This window comes from Larimichthys crocea, chromosome VI (genome assembly GCF_000972845.2).
Source record: "Larimichthys crocea isolate SSNF chromosome VI, L_crocea_2.0, whole genome shotgun sequence".
NCBI lineage: Eukaryota > Metazoa > Chordata > Actinopteri > Sciaenidae > Larimichthys > Larimichthys crocea.
Window position 1 is genome coordinate 21,889,359 of NC_040016.1, and position 21,129 is coordinate 21,910,487.

The 21,129-nt window shown below is 44.0% G+C and overlaps 1 protein-coding gene across 2 annotated transcripts in view; it reads left to right on the forward strand.

Annotated features, from left to right (window-relative positions):
• Nucleotides 1–18,333, forward strand: part of pmepa1 (prostate transmembrane protein, androgen induced 1) — a 52,123-nt gene extending 33,790 nt beyond the window's left edge. Inside the window, exons 1-5 of one of the 2 annotated variants that reach the window (XM_019275503.2) lie at nt 8,035–8,383; nt 10,652–10,806; nt 12,169–12,222; nt 12,322–12,686; nt 12,768–18,333. In XM_019275503.2, coding sequence (XP_019131048.1) covers nt 8,326–8,383; nt 10,652–10,806; nt 12,169–12,222; nt 12,322–12,686; nt 12,768–13,089 — 954 coding nt within the window. In that variant the 5' untranslated portion in view covers nt 8,035–8,325 and the 3' untranslated portion in view covers nt 13,090–18,333. Of the gene's footprint in view, nt 1–8,034; nt 8,384–10,651; nt 10,807–12,168; nt 12,223–12,321; nt 12,687–12,767 lie in introns of those variants that run through there. The other variant, XM_027279212.1, reaches the window with a different exon arrangement.
• Nucleotides 18,334–21,129: the final 2,796 nt, after the last annotated feature.

Consider the following 21,129-nt stretch of genomic DNA (forward strand, 5'->3'; position numbering starts at 1 on the left):
TGTGTGTGTGTGTGTGTGTGTGTGTGTGTGTGTGTGTGTGTGTGTGTGATTCCTGGTCTTTGGACTTGACATATTCTCATTTTTTCCGTTGTTAACATTAATGACTGTGCGTGTCCATTACAGCACTAGGTGTGTCGTGTTGTTTAACTGATATTTCTGATGTCAGCACAGCCGGGCTTCTGTTTCATTTTTTGTCGTTGCAGCCAGACTTCTGTCTGTGGTCACATTAAAAACCAGGAATAACACAAACATTCAAACTCTCTGTTCTGACTGACTGTGGGCTGAACCAGAAGCTCCGTTTTATATCACGTCTTTATAATGTCGCATCATATTTTCGGAGAAGCACATGTGAAGATGGCATGAACGGCTGCATAATTACCATTAGAGTTCCACGATACCCTGCGGTGCCAGATCGTAACGGTTCCTACTATACTAGAAATTCTACAGGACGGTCCTACCGTGGATTACTAAACTACCGGTGCCAGTTTCCTCCTCTGCTTCTCACTGCATGCTACTCCCTGTAAACAAACCAACACGGCAACTACTGCAACCGAACTACACAGCTGCTGAATGATTGGCTGTTTGCCTGTTACTGATGACTTCCAGGGATATGATAGGCTGTTTCCGCACGCTGGGTCCGGCCGTCTGTTAGCTGATTGGCTGTTCACGTGTTTCTGCCGGCAAGAACGAACTCCGTGAAAACAGCTCCGCTTCGATAGAAACTCGTTGTTTCAAACTTGTTTCAGTCTAATTCTTACTTCAGCAGTGTTATGTTTATCATGCACCAAACAACATTATAAGTCATTAATAAGAATTTATAACTTGTACAAATACATTGCAGTTCATAATAATAATGATAATAAAAAGGCAGCAGTGTCGCGATAATACCCAGAACCGTGATACTTTGTCTGGTATAGTATCGTGGTTACTCATGTTGGTATCGTGAAATTAATCACCATCGTCATGTTCTTCAAGGAAGTGAAATAAGCGGAAACAAAACTCTGATGTTGTGTCATTCCTTCTTAGGAAGGAGAAACTACAGCCAGTGTTTAGTCTGTTCTGGGATTCTGTAGAAACCAGAGAGAGTATAAAGAATGGACAGTGCATGCATGACGTCACCCACAGTCACCACCATGTTGGTGAATCTAATACTCAGACCTATAGGGAGCCAAATGACACCTGGATGATCAAACAAAACCACCTGTAACCACACCCACCTGTCAATCAAAGCGTCCACGCTCTTAATCCTGCCTAACTTTAAGCCTTAATATAATGTGAACAGGTGAGTTGTATATAAATTCACCCTCAGTACAGTTGTCATGAACGGGGAAATTAGCTACAGAGACCAAAACTGTTTTTTGTACCAGGCTGTAAACATGTTTATTTCTGCTGTGAAGTTGGACATTTGGACATGGGGACTTATGGAGACTGACTCACTTCTGGAGCCAGCCTCAAGTGGACGTTAGAGGAACTGCAGCTTGTGGCACTTGAGCATGGCAGACTTTGTAGAAAAGCTGTGGCATCTGTAGATATTCTAATAAAACACAATGATTCTTATTATCAGCTGATTACACACCAATGAAAACACAGTTATGAATATTATAATATATTTCTGCCTCCTAAATCTGACACACTGGACCTTTAAGTCTCTACCGACCGACACAGACAGTGTGGAGATATTTTGTATTTATCTCGACATCAAACAGGCCGCACAAGAATAAAAGAGATACACCAAGGAAAAAAACAAAAACAATTTTATTTCTTTTTGCTTCTTTGAAACTTAGTTTCACCACGTTTCATCATTCGGATGTGTTTGCATAGCAAGGTAGGAAGTTCTTCAAACTAATAAAATCAGCTCCGAGCTCAGTATCAACCCGTGATCAGCTGTTCATGTGTCGCTTTGACGTGTCCTAATCTGAACATATTGATGATAATCTGTGCATCGATGCCGATGTATCAGCTCTGATCTGTGTCGTGATGATAACGTGAATGTTGAAGGTAGCTGCTCCGCTCTGCAGGTGTGCAGACACACGTCATCTTCACTTTTCTTTGACGGCGTGAGCATGAATCACATCGACTATGACTCACGCTTTAACGAGGGAGTTCCCTGGATCAGCATGCTGAATGTAGCCTGATCTTCCCCCTGTCCGTCCATCTCCTCTGATCTGCCCCGTCGGTTCGTTAACGACGTATTTCTGACGATTTACTCCGATATTTAAAATGATTTACCGTGATTCTGTGTGACGTCCCCGAAAGAGATTTGTTTTGGTTTTTTTAGAGCTAAGACAGAAAAATGAGCTCCAGAGAGAGAGACATGTAAAAGATGAAGAGGGAGGATGATAAGTAACCCACACACACACACACACACACACACACACACACACACACACACACACACACACACACACACACACACCTCCCTCTCTGTTTTCCCACTGTTGAAACCAGCAGTGGGAGTTTTGTGGACCAAAGTTCCCACACTTGTTGGCTGCACCATGACCGTGGCTTCCAAAGTCAATGGAGAGTGTGTGTGTGTGTTCATGTGTGTGTGTGTTTATGTGTGTGTTCATGTGTGTGTGTGTGTGTGTGTTCCCCCCCTCCTCCCTCTACTTCCACCCCCTATAGTCTTTCTCATGGAAATTGGCAAGCAAGCAAATTGTGTGCACCTATGACCTATAACTCTCTTTCTCTCACACACACTCACACACACACTCTCTCTCTCTCACACACACACACACACACTCACACACACACACACACACACACACACACAGCTGTCTGTGCTATTTCTGACTACCCAGACTGTCGAGTCATCCGAGGACTGAGAAAAGAAGGGGGAAGGGAGGAAGCCTCTCTCTCTCTCTCTCTCTCTCTCTTTCTGTTCATCATTGATTTTTTATCCTCTTTCTCCTTCCTTGTCTCCTTCCTTGTCTCCTTCATTCCTCTCTCCTTTCCTTCTCTCCTCTCTAAACTTTCCTTCACTTTCTTTCCGCCTCTTTTCTTAAATCAGTCTCGAACCTTCATCCTTTGCTCCTACGGACAAAGCAGTAATAATAATAATAATATTAAAAAACACAGGTCGCAGGTCAGGTGAACATGTGACAGTTGTGATGTGTTGATCTCGATGAGGTTGCTGTCGCTGTTTGATCACACTTTGATCCTGAACTTTGCATAATTCAGTCTGTACAGTCTGAACCTGACTGTTCACGGTTACGAGCTGTAGCCGCATCTTCATCGTCTCCTCGCCCGGCTTCATGCTCGACTTCAGTGTTGGTGTCTGCCGCGGTATGAAATGTTAATAACTGTTAGATATAAATGATCCGGGTCAGTCGGATTAATGCCACACTGCCTGACTCTCCTCCTCTCCTTCCTTCCATATTTTCTTTCTCCCTGTCCTTCCTCTCTCCTCACCCTCATCTCATCCTCTCTTCCTCCCCCTCCCTCCGTCCTCCTGACCCCCCTCTCTCTCCCTCTCTCTCTGTCTGTCTGCTCTCTGAGCCATCTGACTCGGCAATGACCGGCTGTGACCTTTCAGCTGAATGCAGAAGAAGGAGGAGGCGGTGGAGGAGGAGGAGGAGGAGGAGGAGGCGGAGGAGGCAAATAGACAGAGAGCAGGCAGTGGATGACAAATGAGCTAATTGCTTTAGATTAACCGTGGAGTGTCTGCCTGCCTGCCAGGCTTACAGCCTCCTCCTGTCTAGACAACACCCCAGAGGGAGGGAAGAGATCAGCAGCCTCTCTCATGCAACACGACCGACAAGTGAAAATGTTTTAATGGCTTTTTTTTTTGTGTTGTTGTTGTTGTTGTTTTCTTCTAAGTTGCACAGTTCAAAGATGTAAGTGTAGCGCTGTCAGACGAGGTCAGTCATCTGCCCACAGCAGCAGCATGTATATATTATTCAGCACTGAACTTCCAGAAAGTTTCTGGGACTCACAGAAGTTCTGCAGAGGCCGAGACGTCCTGGCTTTTAGCTCCTGTCCAGCTCCGTATATTAAAGTGTTTTTTTTTTTTATTAGATCCACGTCTTTCTTTGGCTCGAGCTCAGTCCCCCCTTTTAACTCTGCTGGACTCAGTCAGTCAGTCCGAGAGAGAGACGAAGATTTAAAGTCGGTGAGTCAGCTCTCTCTCTCTCTCAGACAGATATCAGGGCCTTACTTTTTTTTTTTTGATTTGTCTCCCAACTTTTTGGTGCCAGCGACCGCGACAGCAGCAGAATGTAATGAGACCGTTTGTCCTCGCCGTGCGGAGACGTTGGCACGAGACCGTCCTTACCCAGAAGTCAGAAGCTGTTTTGTGGAATTTTAAACCAAAGCGAGGAATCGCAAAACACGACAGGGAAGTTAGTTTAGGAGCAGAACATCAACGGAAAACATATTTTTGAACGACGTGCATGAACGGTAGCTATCGCAGAGCTTAAATCAGATCATTTATTAAGATTATGAGTCAAAAGTGGCTGAATAAATAACGTCTAGGACAGGGGTCCCCAATCTTTTTTCGGTGCGGGCCACATCAGCTTGCCTTTCAGTGATGGGGGGCCGGGGTCAGTCTATAACTGAAATGATATCAGTCCCACCAGGATGTCGCGGGCCTTTTTTGAAATAGTTGCGGCCTAAAATCCCTGATGTTGCATGAGGTTTTCAAAAAAATTGCGGTGAAAGTTGCTTTTTACATTTTTGTTGCGATTTTGTTGCGGGAGGAAGTGAAAGTTGCGATAAATTGCGATTCGACAGTCGCGGAGAGGGTGCAGCGAGCACTAAGTCCGCGGCCCCGGGAAGCGGCGAGGTCCAGGCAGGAGGGCGCTGTAAAGCTTGCGACCAGAGCCGTGAGCCACTTTCGCCCCCGAGCCTTTCCAAGCCGACCCAGAGCTGGTCGCGGAGGGGTCCCACGAGGGGATCCTCCCACACCGTGCGGCCGCCCCTGACCCGCCGAGTCGAATCCCCCGGGCAGACTGCACGGAAGTTGATCATGAGCAAAGTCACGTCGGAATATACCATTGTGTGAGGGGATGAAAATGAGCTAGTACTGTAAATAGTTGGTAAATAAGGTAGATTTTAATTAGAATGCCAAGCTTAATCATTAAGTGTGGATATTTTATAATAGGAAAATGCAATTTTGAAAAATAGGCCATGTTTAGAGGGATTGTTTGGGATCGTTAAGTGGGCCACTCCAATTGCTTAGGCGGGCCAGATGTGGCCCGCGGGCCGTAGTTTGGAGACCCCTGCTCTAGGACATAAAGATGCTTATAGGTGAATAAAACAACACACATAGAGTAGAACGGTTTAGAGAAGGGGCTGCACACACATCTTGTTTTACACTTGTTTGGGGTGTTCGTGCAAAGAAGCCGTGCGTGTGTGTGTGTGTGTGTGTGTGTGTGTGTGTGTGTGTGTGCCTCCACCGAGGCGTGTTTTGACCCTCGAGGATGTTTGTCACCGGTGCACTGGGACACATCGGCTTTAAAACTGAATTTGTCGAGCCAGAAAATAGATGCAGAAATTGAAAGGAAGGGACGTAAAGAGGGAGAGGAAGGAAAGAAAGTACATTCCACTTTGTTAAACAAACGTGTGTTTATCTTTGGTAAAAACCTGCTGTATTGACACTGTGAAGAACATCTGGATGGAAACGTGATTTCCTTGTTAGTATGCAGAGATGAAGGAGGGATCAGAGACGACAGGAAATAAAAGCATGAGGGAAGAGGAGGGAGGAGATCTGCTGACTGACCCGCTGACCTCCCCATTTGGGAGCTGACAAGTTTTACTGCAGGCTGACACACACACACACACACACACACACACACACACACAGTCAGTCAGAAAGTATTTTCTATGAATTATGACTCATCAGATCAGCTGAATAGAAACTTTCATACGTTTCCTGCACAGTCACACTGTGATTAATGATCCGATAACTAACGAGATAATAATTAAATATACGAGACTCCTGAATCAGATGTTTCAGAGTGTAATCCCGCTGTGGTAACTATGTTCAGCTGTACTCGAGTATTAGTTCTGATCACATTACATCAACCAGGTCACCAGCAGCAGCTGATATCACTGACTAGTCTTTCACCAAGCTCTCGCCAAACACTAAAAGTCAGTTACCCAGTCGTTGCCCACTTGCCCAGCTCCTGTTCTGGCACGACTCTGGCTCCACCCCCTCCAATCAGCCGAGGCCTGTAGGAGCCGTTTACTTCACTGTCCGTCATAAACTCTGTAAATCACAGAGAGTTGATAAAATATGATCCAGTTTCACCAGAATCAGTGAAATCGTTGCTGGTACGTGACTGACAAACACGAAAACAAAGTGTTATTTTCATACGGGACCTTTTTAAATAAACCCCCGTTTTATATAACGTACTGATGAACGGTCACTGTTGCATTGTTAATGTCTAATTAGTAATCTTCAGATAAACGAGGTTCTGTTGGGTTTGAATTTGAAAAGAGAGAAACGAAGGAGGAGGAGGAGGAGGGAGCGTTTTGGCTGAAAGACGGAGTTCAGCACCAGCTGACAGAACAGAGAGACAGACAAGCTGTCGGCAGGCGACGTGCCCACACAACACACACACACACACACACACACACACACACACACACAACACACACACAGGTCTGGGTGGCTTCACACAGATGGCGAGGCTGGCATCACAGTGTGTTTGAGTGTCTGTTCCTTTCTGCCTCTTACAATGATAACAGAGGAATGTGACTGTTTACGTTTCCTTATTTTACTCGGAGTGTTTATGTTTCTCCGTCTGTGTGTGTTTGGGTTCGGTTTCCTCCCCTCCCTCCCTCCCTCCCTCCCTCCCTTCCTTCCTTCCTTCCTTCCTTCACTTCATCCTTTCCTCAGTGTCCTACAAATAGAAACGAAGACGACGGTGTGAAGTTCGTGCGGCGTGTTTGTCAGTGACCGTCTGTCGGTTATTCAGATTTCAGACATTTATCTGTTCGACACATGATCCAGGTGATTTGAGTATCAGATGTTGACTCGAGTCAGGAACCAGGTACACACCGTGTACACAAAAAAACGGGACAGTCCTCGGGCAGGACGAGGGGTCCTGGTGCCAGAAGGAGCCCACCTGAGGACACGAGGCTGCAGGCTGGACCAGAAGAGGTCGGCATGTCTGTTACACTGTCCAAGGAACACACTCCACAACCTCTCCTTTAACAACAACATGACAACACACACCACTTCCACTCTGTGTGAAAATGAGAGTCGTTCCACAGGTAACAGATCTGAATCCTGCAGAGCTACAAGTTCTATTTGTGACATTTATTTGGCCTAAAAGTTCCACAGAGAAAAGCAGAGACGTCGAGTATCCTGACACGATAAAAAAGAAAGAGCTCCTCAGTACGATAGATAGATAGATAAATAGATAGATAGATAGATAGATAGATAGATAGATAGATAGATAGATAGATAGATAGATACTTTATTGATCCAAAGGGACATTCGAGCATCCAGTAGCAGCATGAGACACATTAAAATAACTTCTACTACAGTAAACACGCGTTAACGTGAACCTGTAACATTCGTCTGCATTAAAATAAAACAAAGAAACAAAGAAGTTACAAAATAGTTTCACAAAATCGAACTTTATAAAAGTAAAAATACAAATAAATAGAGATACAAACTATACACAATGAATGAAAGTGTTTAACGATGTTATCAGTGGAACAGAGATACATTATAATATCTTAAAACTTTGAGATTTTACACAGATTCAGTTTCTTGTTTCAAACTCTCGTGCATCCAAACAGACTGATGTCATGAGACAGAGTCTAGACCGTCCTCTCTCTCTCTCTCTCTTTATTATATTATTTACCCAACCGTCCCCTCTCTCTCCCCCTCCCTCCGTCCCTCATCGTTATTCTGTCCGTCCCTCTGACCCATCTGTGTCTCCCAGACGCTCCCACCACTCCCCTTCTTTCTCTCTCCCCCCTCCTCCCTCACATTGACCCCTTTTGTTCGCAGCTATTGGGTGTTGGAGGTGGTGTTGGGGGGGTTGTAGGAGGAGGGGGAGGTCCGGTCAGCTGTTTCCTCACTATGTGTGGGAATGTGTGTGAGAAAAAGTTGCAGACAAAGCTGTGCAGAGCGTCAGAGCGAGCGTGTCGTCGGGTGAGGACGCACACGGTGTCGGAGCGTCCGCGGGACATGTAGTTTGGAGCTCAGGCAGCAGCTGGAAGTTTTTAGTTTCTTTTATTTTCGTTTGCTCTGGGTTTGGTTTTAGCTCGTTAACTCTGGGAAAAAGATCTTCGGCTTGTGATCGCTGGAATATATAAACGTTTAACGAGTCTGGAGCCCGAGCAGAGATCTTTCACTGCGAGGAGACTATGCAGCCGACATCAGGGACTCACAACCATGACAACTGTGTTCAGACGCAACTGTGCGGTGAGTGAGTTCCTCATCTGTGCTTCCAGAAAAGGAAATCTGTCTCTGATGAGCTGACACCTTTTGGCTGTTGGACAGCAGAGCTCCAAAAGTTATTAATCAAGCAAGAGTGAGAAATATTCAGCTCCTCAAATGTGACTGACTTTGTTTGGTTTGTCACTCTATTAAATGAATATCTGCTCTGTAGATTTAAAGACGTCTTTCTCTCTGACTGCTGTGTTTTATTTGATAATAATGCACCCATAAATGTTTCTAATTCTCGCCTGGTAATAACAGCATCAAGTCTGCAGCTGTGAATGTTTAGCACCTTGTTAATAGACAGAATTTAGACCGTGTTCTCTGCAGCGTGGCATCTGCAGCTGCCACGCTGGAGGAGGATAAACACCAACCCGGCAACATAAATCTGACTATTAATGACTTCTAACTGATCTCTAACCGTTGGAGAAGCGGGACCTGACACCCGAGATGAGGATGAGGGTTAAATCTCTTCTAACCTTCTTTTAAAAATCTATTTCTGCCTTTAAAGTCTTAAAGTTTGCTGTGAAACCCAGCTGAGCTTCTGTCCTGCAAATAAAAACCCGTTTCATGAGGTTACCCACTGCACCCACTCGTGTCCTGTTGTGGTCGTGTTGAGCTATAGATTCACGTTTTTGCTGTTTTATTGATCTAACGCGGTCGTGTCGTTATCGGTTATGAAAGCGTATGAATGAGTTAGACGGGGTCACCTGACGTGTTGTGTAATGTTTAGCTGCCGTGTTACGTCACATGCAGGCTGCAGACTTTATGTTCTCCTGTCTCGTCTGTCTGACTTGGCCCTGACCTCGGCCTGCTCCCTGTGGGAAAAAAAAAAAAAGTGTGAGAAAAATGCTTCGTTTGTGTGGAGGAGGTGGAGGAGGTGGAGAGGAGGTGGAGGAGGGGGTTAGAGCAGACTGTCTCTAAACAAGGCGAGCCCTGTCTGGCTCTGTGTGTCAGACACCGTGACCCCCACACAAGGACTACATGTCTGTCTGGACTCTGTCTGAAAACACACAAACACACAAACATGACGCACAGTGTTTTATTATTTATTAAGTGACTTATGTTTATTTTTTTTAATCATCATATCCAATAAAAACGCCCAAACCAACAACAATAATAATTAATTGATCGATAATCTAAAAACTTTTGTGATATTTGTGTTTGTTTCTCCAGTTATTTAATATTTATTTATATTTAAAGTCATTTGAATGTGTCACAAATATATATATTATGTATTTTAATTGATTCAACTTGACATGCTGCAGCTTGTTCCTCTCTGCAGGTGAATTTAAACAATTTAAACAATTCAATTTCCCTACGGGGATTAATAATAAAGTACTTCTGAATTTAAGGAGGGAAGACCTCAAGGTTTTGAAAGCATTCTTGAATTTTTATATTTTGTGCAAGAATAGAAATCAAATTAATTAATAATTAAGCCACCTTCTGTTGTCTGTATCACCAACACATTCTCAGTATCTGTAACAGTAACTAACCTTGATCCGTGGCCCTTGAATTTGAGGGTAATTGTACCTGGAAAAGTCCTTGAATTTGAGGGTAATTGTACCTGGAAAAAGTCCTTGAATTTGAGGGTAATTGTACCTGGAAAAGTCCTTGATTTTGAGGGTAATTGTACCTGGAAAAGCCCTTGAATTTAAGGGTAATTGTACCTGGAAAAGTCCTTGAATTTGAAGGTAATTGTACCTGGAAAAGTCCTTGAATTTGAGGGTAATTGTACCTGGAAAAGTCCTTGAATTGTAGGGTAATTGTACCTGGAAAAGTCCTTGAATTTGAGGGTAATTGTACCTGGAAAAGTCCTTGAATTTGAGGGTAATTGTACCTGGAAAAGTCCTTGAATTTGATGTTTAACCCTGTTGCGCTCTGAGCCAAACTGTTGCTGTTTGCTGAGACATTTTTACGATGATGAATGTTTGAAATCATAATTAACCTTTAAGAGAATTGATGAACACGTCCTTTTTGTTTTGAAATGATCATTTTGTTTGAGTCTCTATCCGGATGTTTCTACTATGAGTCAAGCAGCAAAAACGCTGCGTACTACACTTCCCATAATGCAACTGAAGACAGTTCCTCCTGCCGGGGAACTGCCTGTGTTGTGCAAACACCAGGCTGTTGCTAAAATCTGTAGTTTCCACGCCAGAGCAGAGACGACATCGCTATGACATCACTATGACATCACTATGACATCACTATGACATCATCATCATTTAGTTTGTTTCTGTGTCGTTCCTGCAGCCCAGCTGGAGTTCGTGCAGATCCTGGTGATCGTGGTGGTGATGATGGTGATGGTGGTGGTCATCACCTGTCTGCTGAACCACTACCGCCTATCGGCACGCTCCCTCCTCTCAAGACACGCCCCGACGCGCAGGAGACACCTGCCATTGGCCAACGTAAGTTTTAACACCTGGACGTCATTCATCCACAGCAGACTGAGCTGCCTCAAACTTCTTTTAAAGATCTTTGCTACATTTATAACTGTGACTAAGTGTGAGCAGATGGCTGTCTCATTAGTTCAGATACATATTTTTTCCAGGTGTAAATGTGGTCACACTCATAGCTGCTAAGTCAAGGTGAAAAATATGAACTCCTGTTGGAAAACTGGCTCATATTTTTACTGCCAAGGCAGGAAAACAAAGTGCTGCGTCAAAAAATATGAATGCAAGAAGCCAAACATAGTTATCGAGCGGCTCCAGTGTCACTATAGAAACATCAAACCCCTAAAAAAAAGGAGACAAAGAAGCTCGTAAACACACTGTGAATTCAAACTGTGAGTACAAAGGGACGTCAGACAAACTGGCTGTCGATGTTCATCAGACTGCCCGCGGTGCAGAGTGAATGAAGGAGCTGTTTTCTTAATGAAACAGAATTCGAGGAGCCGCTGAGTGACGGCGTGCGATCACATCGATTAAACGCCGCCGCCGCGGGGCCGACGCTAACACACTGACTCATTTCTTCATTAAGAGCCACGAGCTGACTTACACCTGAGGCTCGCACAAACAGATGACTTCACTCGAGCCCCCTGAATCACCTGCTACTGAATCACTGATGTGTGTGTGTGTGTGTGTGTGTGTGCTTCATCCTTTCCCCGTATCACACACACACTGATAAGCTCAAGGGAGTCATTGTCCTAGTTAATTTGGATTAGCAGACAGACACACTGACACACATTCAGATACTCAGACAGACGGGCCAGGAAAACTGTCGCCACTGAACAACGAAACAAAACAAAAACGCAGCACAAAAGTTTTTCGAAAGTTTTTTTATCGAAGCAGAGAGATGCTTTGTCCAGTCCTCACTGCAAACCAGACACAATGTGTCGCTCAGTCCTGGAGGAAGAAATCCAAGTTTGGATGGATGGTGAAATCTGAGAGATTTCTGGAGTAAGTGCAGGACAAATATGTGAAAAACGGAGGCATAAAACAATAATAAATATGAAAATAGAAGATTTAAAGAGGCTGCAGCAGGTCAGCAGAGACTATGAAAATAGAAGATTTAAAGAGGCTGCAGCAGGTCAGCAGAGACATCTAGTGGACACAAATGTAATTAAACAAAAAAGTCACAGTTTGTCTGGAGCTTTCTGTCTTAATTAAACATAATACAAACAAAAATATGCACTAAATGTAATCCTTACATGCTCACCTGCTAATAAAGTGTGCTGTGCTGTTGGACTAGTTTGGACTCAGTAGCAGCTTTATCGACATGCCAAGGAATATGCAAAGATTACAGGTGTGAATTCTTTCTGTCTCTCTCAGGAGGGAAGTCTGTGGTCTTCTGAGGGCACGGGGACAAACAGTGGACTAAATGAGGTGAGTTTGTCTTCAAGCAAGAAGCAACATAAAACCAGAACTCAGCGAAATGAACCAAGAATTCAGTTGCAGTAACTTGTTGCCTTTCCTCACCTACAGCACCAGGTGTATAACCCCCGCCCTCCAGACAGAGGGGTCTCCTCGTCCTACCTGCAGCGGGAGCCTCAGCACGCCCAGTCCCAGTCCCAGCCTCCTCTCCAGTCCCAGCGCTTCCAGCACACGTACGCCCCGAGTCGCTTCCAGCCGACGTATCCCTACCTGCCCCAGAGCCTCATCGATCTACCGCCGACCATCTGCCTCTCGGACGGGGAGGAGCCGCCGCCGTACCAGGGCCCCTGCACCCTGCAGCTTCGAGACCCGGAGCAGCAGATGGAGCTGAACCGCGAGTCGGTCAGAGCGCCGCCCAACCGAACAGTGTTCGACTCCCATTCCCTCGACTCAACGAGCTCCTGTCTGCAGGCCAGGTAACAAGAAACAAGTTGTCAGTCAAGGCTTTGAAAAAGCTCCATCAGTCTTATCCATGACCCTCGTTGTTTTGCTTCCAGTCTGCAGGCCCCTCCTCCGAGCGTCCACTCAGGCATCAGTGTGCTAGAAGCCCAGGAGGCCTTGTCCCGGCAGCAGAAGCAGGGCTCCCGAGTCGAAGGAGCTCCCCCAACCTACAGCGAGGTGATCGGGCACTACTACCACCCGACATCCCTCACCCCTAACCACAGCCACCGGACTGTATCGTCCTCACAAGCGCCGCCATCCTCGTTCATACACGGCCTGCTCCGACCTCCGCCTCAGCAGCAGCAGCAGCAAGGAAGCGTGGACAACAGGAACGCAAGGAATACGAAGGAGAAATCCCAGAAGCCTCAGCAGGTGTGACAGTACTGCTTCCTTATTCCTAGCCTGCGGGAAGACCAGGATCATGTCTGCTCACCACTTGGGAAGTGGCCAATAGCAAATGAGGAACAACCTGGTTCGGTAACGGTTAAAAAAAAATCCACTCTGAATGGTCTGAGGGTCGGTTCACGTTAGTTGTAGTTGTTGTAGCTGACATGTGGTCACCCGCTTCATGGATCGGGCTAGGACTGGGAAGCGGCGCACGCTCGGCTTCTCGAACACCTGGAAACCACATCTCTCCTGCAGAGCACAGTTGCGGGAGAAAATCTGGTACTTCCTGTTCCACCGCTTCTTACTTCCCGCCTGGGGAGCACTTCAGATGAACCGATGATGTCAGAGAAGAGGGCAGAAGGTGCGAAGGGAAGGACGGAGACAGAAGCCTCCTCCTTCCCTTGACAACTCCACCTCGTCCCTCTTCTGTCAGACTGATCTAACTTCATTCATTATAAATATTTACTTGTTCCGTTTGTTTCTATAGAACTTTTTGTCCGTTTGTTCGTCTTTTTTTTTTTTTTCGTGCTTACAAAAGAAAATTCCTATCCAGGCAAACGGCGAAATGTTGCAATCTTCTTGGTTCTTCCAGGTTTTTGTTTTCTCGTGATAATCGCCCACGCTGCTTTTCGACTCCCGTTCAGTTCAACGTTCGACTCCTGCTCCAGGCTTTTAGCTGCATCACCGGGACACGCGAGCACGTTAGAATATTTCCAGAGAGAGAGTTTTAGTTGAACTAGTTCGTAGCACAGTGCCGAAAGTCCTCGAGCTTGCCTTATATCGACCAACCGATGCAGGAGTTGTCGCTAAAATTCTTTTTTTTGTTTTAATTTTTTATGTTTTCTAAAGAAGGTTTGCACAAAGTTCAAGACTGTTCACCGCAGAAGAAAGAAAGAAAACCCGCAATATGATCGAGATGAGAGAGAAAACAGTGAACGTAGGAGTATTTTTCTAAACTAGATAGATTCTTTTTTCTGTTTTATATGTTGTGTAGTTTTAGACAAAAGAAAAGAAGAAACAAACATCAGTAATCTGTTGGGGTGCCAACTTTCACATTGAACATTTTGCTACGTACATGTTGGCATGTATATACGGTTACAGACTGAGTATATATATATACACACACACACATGTATGCAAACCGAGAGCGAACTTAAAAAGCACGAATTTAGAGTTATTTATATAATTGCTGAAAAGAATTGCACTATTTTTTAAGGATGCGCAGATGGAACGTGTGTGAGAGACTTTTATTGTGAAGGAGCTCCATCTATTGAGGCGTTAAAAAAAAAACACATAGAGAGAGAGACCCACGAAAACACTCGGACTCACCAGAGAGTCGGACCAGCTCGGTGCACGGTAACATATCATGCGGGAGGTTCTGACTTTGGTTTAACGGACTCGGATCAACTATTACTGTACCATTGATTTAAAAAAAACAACAAAATAAATCCCTTGTTTATGCAAATGTCCGAGTCACGCGAGCCAACCGCAAGTCAGCATTCGAACCTGTTGGGGCCCAATCAGAAACTCTGCTCGCTCTCTCTTTTTTCATCCGTCTTGGCCGAATCGTTAGCCAATCCCAAAGCTGGCTGTCACTACCTCGACCAAACAAGTACAAGCACATACGAGTTTGCTCATCGGACGCCGACGGACGTCTGAACTAATCAAGACGATGTGTGATGTAACGGTAGAGTAGAGTTAGTTTTTAATCCTCCTTATTTTTTATTTGAATGTCAGATTTTTGGTTTTTTGTTCGTCGGGTGAGAAGAGAGAGAAACGACGCAGATCCCGCGACGCTTCTTTCTGTATGAAGGAAGCCAAGGTCGCCCTACAGGCCCCGACATACGTGATACCTGTGCACTGCATATAAACACACACATTAAACCAACACACACCTCCAGTTCATCTCCTGCCTTCTCCAACACTCACACCGTCCTCTCTGGCGAGTCTCTCTCTCTCTTTTCTTGCAGGCATCTCTGAGCACTTTACTGCAGCAGGAACGAGACAACAATCTCCTGTCAGCCAGCGTCGGACACACGATGAAACTTGAACAAAACAAAACAAAACAAAACGGTAGAAACCCGTAATTTTAGACACGCTCTTTAAGAGATGCAAAGAGTTGTGCTGCAAAACTTTTAAACATCCTTCGAGTGGAATTTAACAACTGACTGTTCGAGTTTGGACGATCTTGTGACTCAGGCTGGGTATCTTTTCAGGTCTGTCCAATAGTAAGACCGTTAAACAAGCAACATTTTTCAAGATATATATAGTATAATAAAACTTTCATTTAAATCTAGTTTTTCTTTTGACAGTTTCCGATACTCGAGGTTCGATACCCAGCCGACTCACCGTAAGATCAAGTCATTATCGTAGCCTCTTCTTCACGAGGTGGATGTTTCGGTTTTGGAGCGAAACTCTTTGTGCGTCGTCGAACGCAGCGCGAGGCGAGTTGTCGCAAACTAGACACAGTGAAGTGTTGAAAAGTGACACGAGTGTTAATCGCAACTCGTCTTTTGTCGTCTCTTAAAGATAAAAAAACTGTTGTTTAAACTCAAAGATCAGCGCATGCTTGAAGTTTTTTAAGATGAAGCGTGACCTTTCGGGTACCACGGGCTCTAAATGAAGCCGGCGCCCTTTAACGTCCAGCCTTTATGCAAACAGCGCCCTCCACAGGGGCCGAACCAAACCGCAGCCAAAACTCCCGAAGCTGAGTGAGCTTAACTTTGTAGAGGAGAGAGTCGAGAGGCCAAAAAAAAACCTGATTCGGTGAATCCTTAAATCTCAGATGAATCAGCGAAGCATCTGTTTTCCCCTCTGTGATCTGTGAACAGTCCTTACACTCACCTCGCCATCTGGATGAGAAATATTTCATCTGCTGAACAACAAGAATCATTTTTGTTTACTATGTTGTCTCTGTTTTCTAATCCGAACAAAGATGGCAACAAGAAACAAGTTTGAAAATCTTTTGTTTGATGCAGCAGGTGGAACAATTTCGAGTGTTCCTCGAGGACGAGGTCGTCACCTTTCAGAAAAAGAGACACTCTTATAAAAACAGTGTCTTCGTCAGATGAGCAGAGGTTAGTTTTCTGTTTCCTCGTTGCCTTAAACGTCAAAAAGTTGACGTGTAATCACGTCCTTTCGATCCGTCATGTTTACCGTCCTCTCTTTCTCCTTTTTGTCCACAGCCATATTTTTTTTATTTAATGACGAGCACTTGAAGAAAAAAGAAATCATCGTGTGTAGAATAGATTAATCTCTTGACCCAAAGTAGCGAAAGGAGCGATGAGGGGATCAATCAAAGTATGAATCAAACGTTTGACCTCGGAATGAGACGACGAGCCCAGAAGTTTTCCTTTCCTTTCCTTTCCTTTCCTTTCCTTTCCTCCTTTGTAGACTGGGCTGTTACCCTTTTTTTCTTTAAGAATTGGTTCGGTTCCCTGCGATGGAGGGTTTGCAGCGGGTATGAGAAGGCTGGACGGGCTCCGATCAAACCATCGTAACAACAATAATAATATTAATGTAACTGAGAAGTGAAACGGTGTCGGATCAATCTCTCGCTTCAGGGAAACCTGCGCTGGCTGACAATACTTACAAAAAAAAAAAGACGGGAAGGAGAGGAGGGACACGACAACACCTCCACCTACACATCAGACCAATCAGACGTCTCCGAGCCAGAAATAATCTGCGTCTTTGCTGTAATCCAGCGTGATGGAAGTGTTTTTGTAAAGTCAGCAGGCAGTGTCTTTTCCCAGGGAAGTGTGTGTGTGTGTGTGTGTGTGTGTGTGTGTGTGTGTGTACACTGACGTGCCCTGGGAAAGACCTCCAGCTGTCTAGACAAAAACCAAACACACACACCGAGCAGACTAAACAAACTAACCCAAGAACCAGACCTCACACACACACACACACACACACACACACACACACACAGGTGCACTTTTATCCTGATTGTGGACCACACACACACACACACACACACACACACACCTCCTTCTTCTTCCCGTCTGAACGAGCTCTTCCTGTTCCCTAGAGATGCCTGCTGCTGTCCAATGACAGAGCTCCTGTCGGACCCTCTCTCGCTGCCATTGGCTGGCTGGCCTGGCTGATTATCGACTGGTCTCTTTTCGGTCTCCTTGGAAACGTTTGTTTGTTTTATTGTCGTTGCTATGTCGTACAAGTGTGCCTGCCTGTGCTGAGACGGGCGAAAAAATGTGAGTGGCCAGTTTTTGGGCTGTCAATCATCCCAAAAAGGCCACGCCTCCTTACTGTCTCAGACGATGATTGGATGATGATGATGATGATGATGATGATGAGATTGAGGATGATGAAGATAGATGTTTTTGATAGTGATGCCGCAGAGAGCGTTGCAATACACCTACTATTTGCCTTTTTGATAATATTAGTCATATTTTAACGTAGTGTGCTAAATGTACGTTTTTTTATTGTTGTTGTTGTTGTTGTTGTTGTTTATTCACTTGAGAACAAAAAAAAAGGTCATTTTACTTCAATCCATCAACTCAAAACAACTTTTCTTTTTCTCATTTGTAAAACTTTGAGAGTGTAAAACTACCTAACACACCCGAGCTGCAGATCACTGGGAGGACGTGTAAATACAACAAAATGTGCTTTAAGTGCCCTTTCTCCAGCTTAAAGAGCAAACGGTGCGATTCTTACATCCTAACCACCACTGTGCACACTTCATTCAGTGCCGACGCACCGACAAGTTCGACTTCTTCGTTGCATGTAAACTTCCCACAAACGTCCCTGAGTAATCATCACCCGGGCCCAGCGTCTACATGTGTGCCTTTCTGGTGTCCGGGGGCTCAAACGGAGACTTCATCCGTCTGTAACAAAAAGAAAAACAAACAAACAAACAAAAAAAGCGTTATAGTGCAATGAACCCGATGTTGTTGCCTTTTGTTGTGACAGTTAAGACGTCAGACAGAGCCGAAACATTCACAAGATACAAACAAAAGCTAACCGGGCATGACGTATGGAAGCTCGTTAATGTCAAGAAAAGAAAAAAATGTGACACTTGCAGAGATTCAAACTTTATTCTGGAATAAATAAACTTTTAATTACGTAAACATTACGACTTCGCAAACTCCAAAAATCTAAATTTGTTATATCGACTTACAAAGTCACATTTTTCACTTAAACTTTCATCATTTCCAGTATTTTATTTCATTTTTTTTCTTTCCTTGGCAAATCTGAGCTTCCATAATGATGAAAAAATTCTTTCCTTGGCAAATCTGAGCTTCCATAATGATGAAAAAAAAAAAAAAGATGCCGAATGTTTCAAAAATCCACCTCACTGGTTTTTTGTGTCACGTTCCAGACACGTCGGAAAGTCAGATATTGTTTTGTTAACATCCAGAAAGAGTTCAGTTTGTGTTTTGTCTTGAATTGCGAGCAGTGTTTCACGTTAAAGGAAACCTTGTTTGTTCTATTTGAGATTTACATTTTACTTTCCAACATTTAATGGAACGCGACACGATAAAAGGCGTTTACCGTACAAGACGGTGGCGCCGACACGGCATGTTTTTTTTTTTTTTACGGTTTGGTCTGCAGCATCATTAAAGACATTTCCAAAGAAGGAATCATCCTAAACGAAACTCTGGTTACAGAGTTACACCTGACTTGAACTTTTCTGTTTTTTTATTTTCTTTACAAACGCCTTTTTCCAGTTCCAGTGTTTCCAGTATTTACAGAATAACTTGTACTCGTTTGAAGAAGAGCTCGTACTGTTAGCGCTCGTAGCAGACTGGAGGAAGGCAAAGTGTAAAAGAAACTTCTGCATCGCCGCACCGCTCTTTGAATCAGCGCTGCACGACGCCTTTCCTCTGACAATGTTGAAGAAAAAATAATACGGAAAATAAAAATAAAAAAAACACTCTCTTTTGGTTGCAGTATGTACGTGTTGCATATTCAAAACAAGCCTCGATATCTTTAACGGGACACAGCAGCGGCGCTCTTGATGCTCGTCCCACCGCAGTGACTATTGTAGAAGTCTTCCACCTGTCGTTGAGTTTTCATCCTGCGAGCATGTAAAAAAAAAAAGAAACGTGGGACTTGTACAATAGATCAAGTTTGTTCTGGTCCGGGTTCCTACACGCAGATGGTCCAAGAAAACGTGAATAATCATCCGACAAACCGCGTAGGAACCCTGATCTGTTTCTGGATCATCCGCGAACTCTTGATGAAGAGGTCGCGGGTTTGAATCCAGCCTGTTATCTGTCACAGCATGGCTCACATTACGTATATAGAGGCCTACTTATTCTCAATGATAATAATTGCTTATTTGTGTATTAAAACCGTTTATTTTTAATTTATATTGGATGGTCTACGTGTTGCAAGGTTTGTTATGTTATTTTTTTTCTCTTCTTCTCTGTTTGTTACAAACAGGAGACAATGGTTTTTATCGTTGTTGTCACAGAACATGGTATGAATCGGACACATTTCAGTTAGCCTTCGATTTAAAAAACCAATAAAAAAGTTTTATAACTATGTCTGCGGCTCCTCTGGTGTTCATTTATGTGTTCTCTGTGGCGGCCAGCGTCCAGCAGGTGGCGTACTCCACTTCTGTTTGACTTCTTGTCTGACGTTCATGAAAAAAAAACTCACTTCAGTCTCCAGTTTCTGTCCAGACTTTAAATCTTTCTGCTCAGTTCATCAGTACTGTAGTTACAGTGAGTATAATGTTATGGTACTTGTACTTATACTTGAGTATTTCTTCCATTTTTCTGTTGTTTTCTACTTCTTCTGCCCTATTAGAGGGAAATGTTTTACTCTTTAATCCTCAGTAACCTGTCAAATATGTTCTTTTATCGATCAATCTATAGATTTTATTGATTCATTGTTCTTCTGTTTATCTAGTCATCCACTTTCATTGATAAACAGGCAGCAGGTAGTTTCCTAAAGGGAGGAGTCCAAAAAAAACCCTCTGATATAAAATTCTTTAAATGTCAGCTGGTTTCCCGTCTGTGCAGTAATTTCCCATCACAGCTGAAATGGTGGCAGGTGACTGACGATCATAACTGTGAGTCTGTTTCTTTTATAGTTGAAAATGTGACAATATGGAGCACTGAAGATAACAGAGTAAATGTGTCAACAACAAAACTTTAAATTTTAAAGGCTGAATAAATGTGTCAACAACAAAACTTTAAATTTTAAAGGCTGAATTTAAAGATTGAGGCTTTTTCTGTGCAGAAATTTGTATTTTTGTGATTTAGTGCCTCAGAGTGTCCCACTGTGGTAAATATGGACAGCTGTACTCGAGTATTTGTTCTGATTACATTACTTATGCCGAACATCACCCAGGTCACACAGCAGCAGCTAATATTACTGACTAGGCCAGTGGTCTCCAAACTACGGACGTGGGCCACATCCGGCCCGCCTAAACAATTGGAGTGGCCCACTTCACGATCCCAAACAATCCCTCTAAACATGACCTATTTTTCAAAATCGATCCCAAACAATCCCTCTAAACATGACCTATTTTTCAAAATTATTATAAAATATCCTCACTTAATGATTAAGCTTGGCATTCTAATTAAAATCTACCTTATTTATGAACTATTTACAGTACTAGCTAATTTTCATCCCCTCTCCGCGACTGTCGAATCGTAACTTATCACAACTTTCACTTTCTACCGCAACAAAATCGTGACAAAAATGTAAAAAGCAACGACTTTCTACCGCAACAAAATCGTGACAAAAATGTAAAAAGCAACGCAATTTTTTTGAAAACCTGATGCAACATCAGGCATTTTAGGCCGCAACTACTTCAAAAAAGGCCGTGAAATCCTGGTGGGACTGATATCATTTCCGGTTATAGACTGACCCCGGCCCCCCATCACTGAAAGGCAAGTTGATGTGGCCCGCACCGAAAAAAAGTTTGGGGACCCCTGGTCTAGTCCAGCAGCAGTCAGCCCAGCTCGGCGTCTGTCTTTCAGCCTTTTATTTCACCAAGCTCTCACCAACCACTAAAAGTCAGTCCCACATTTACTCTTGTCCGGCGGCTTCTTTCTG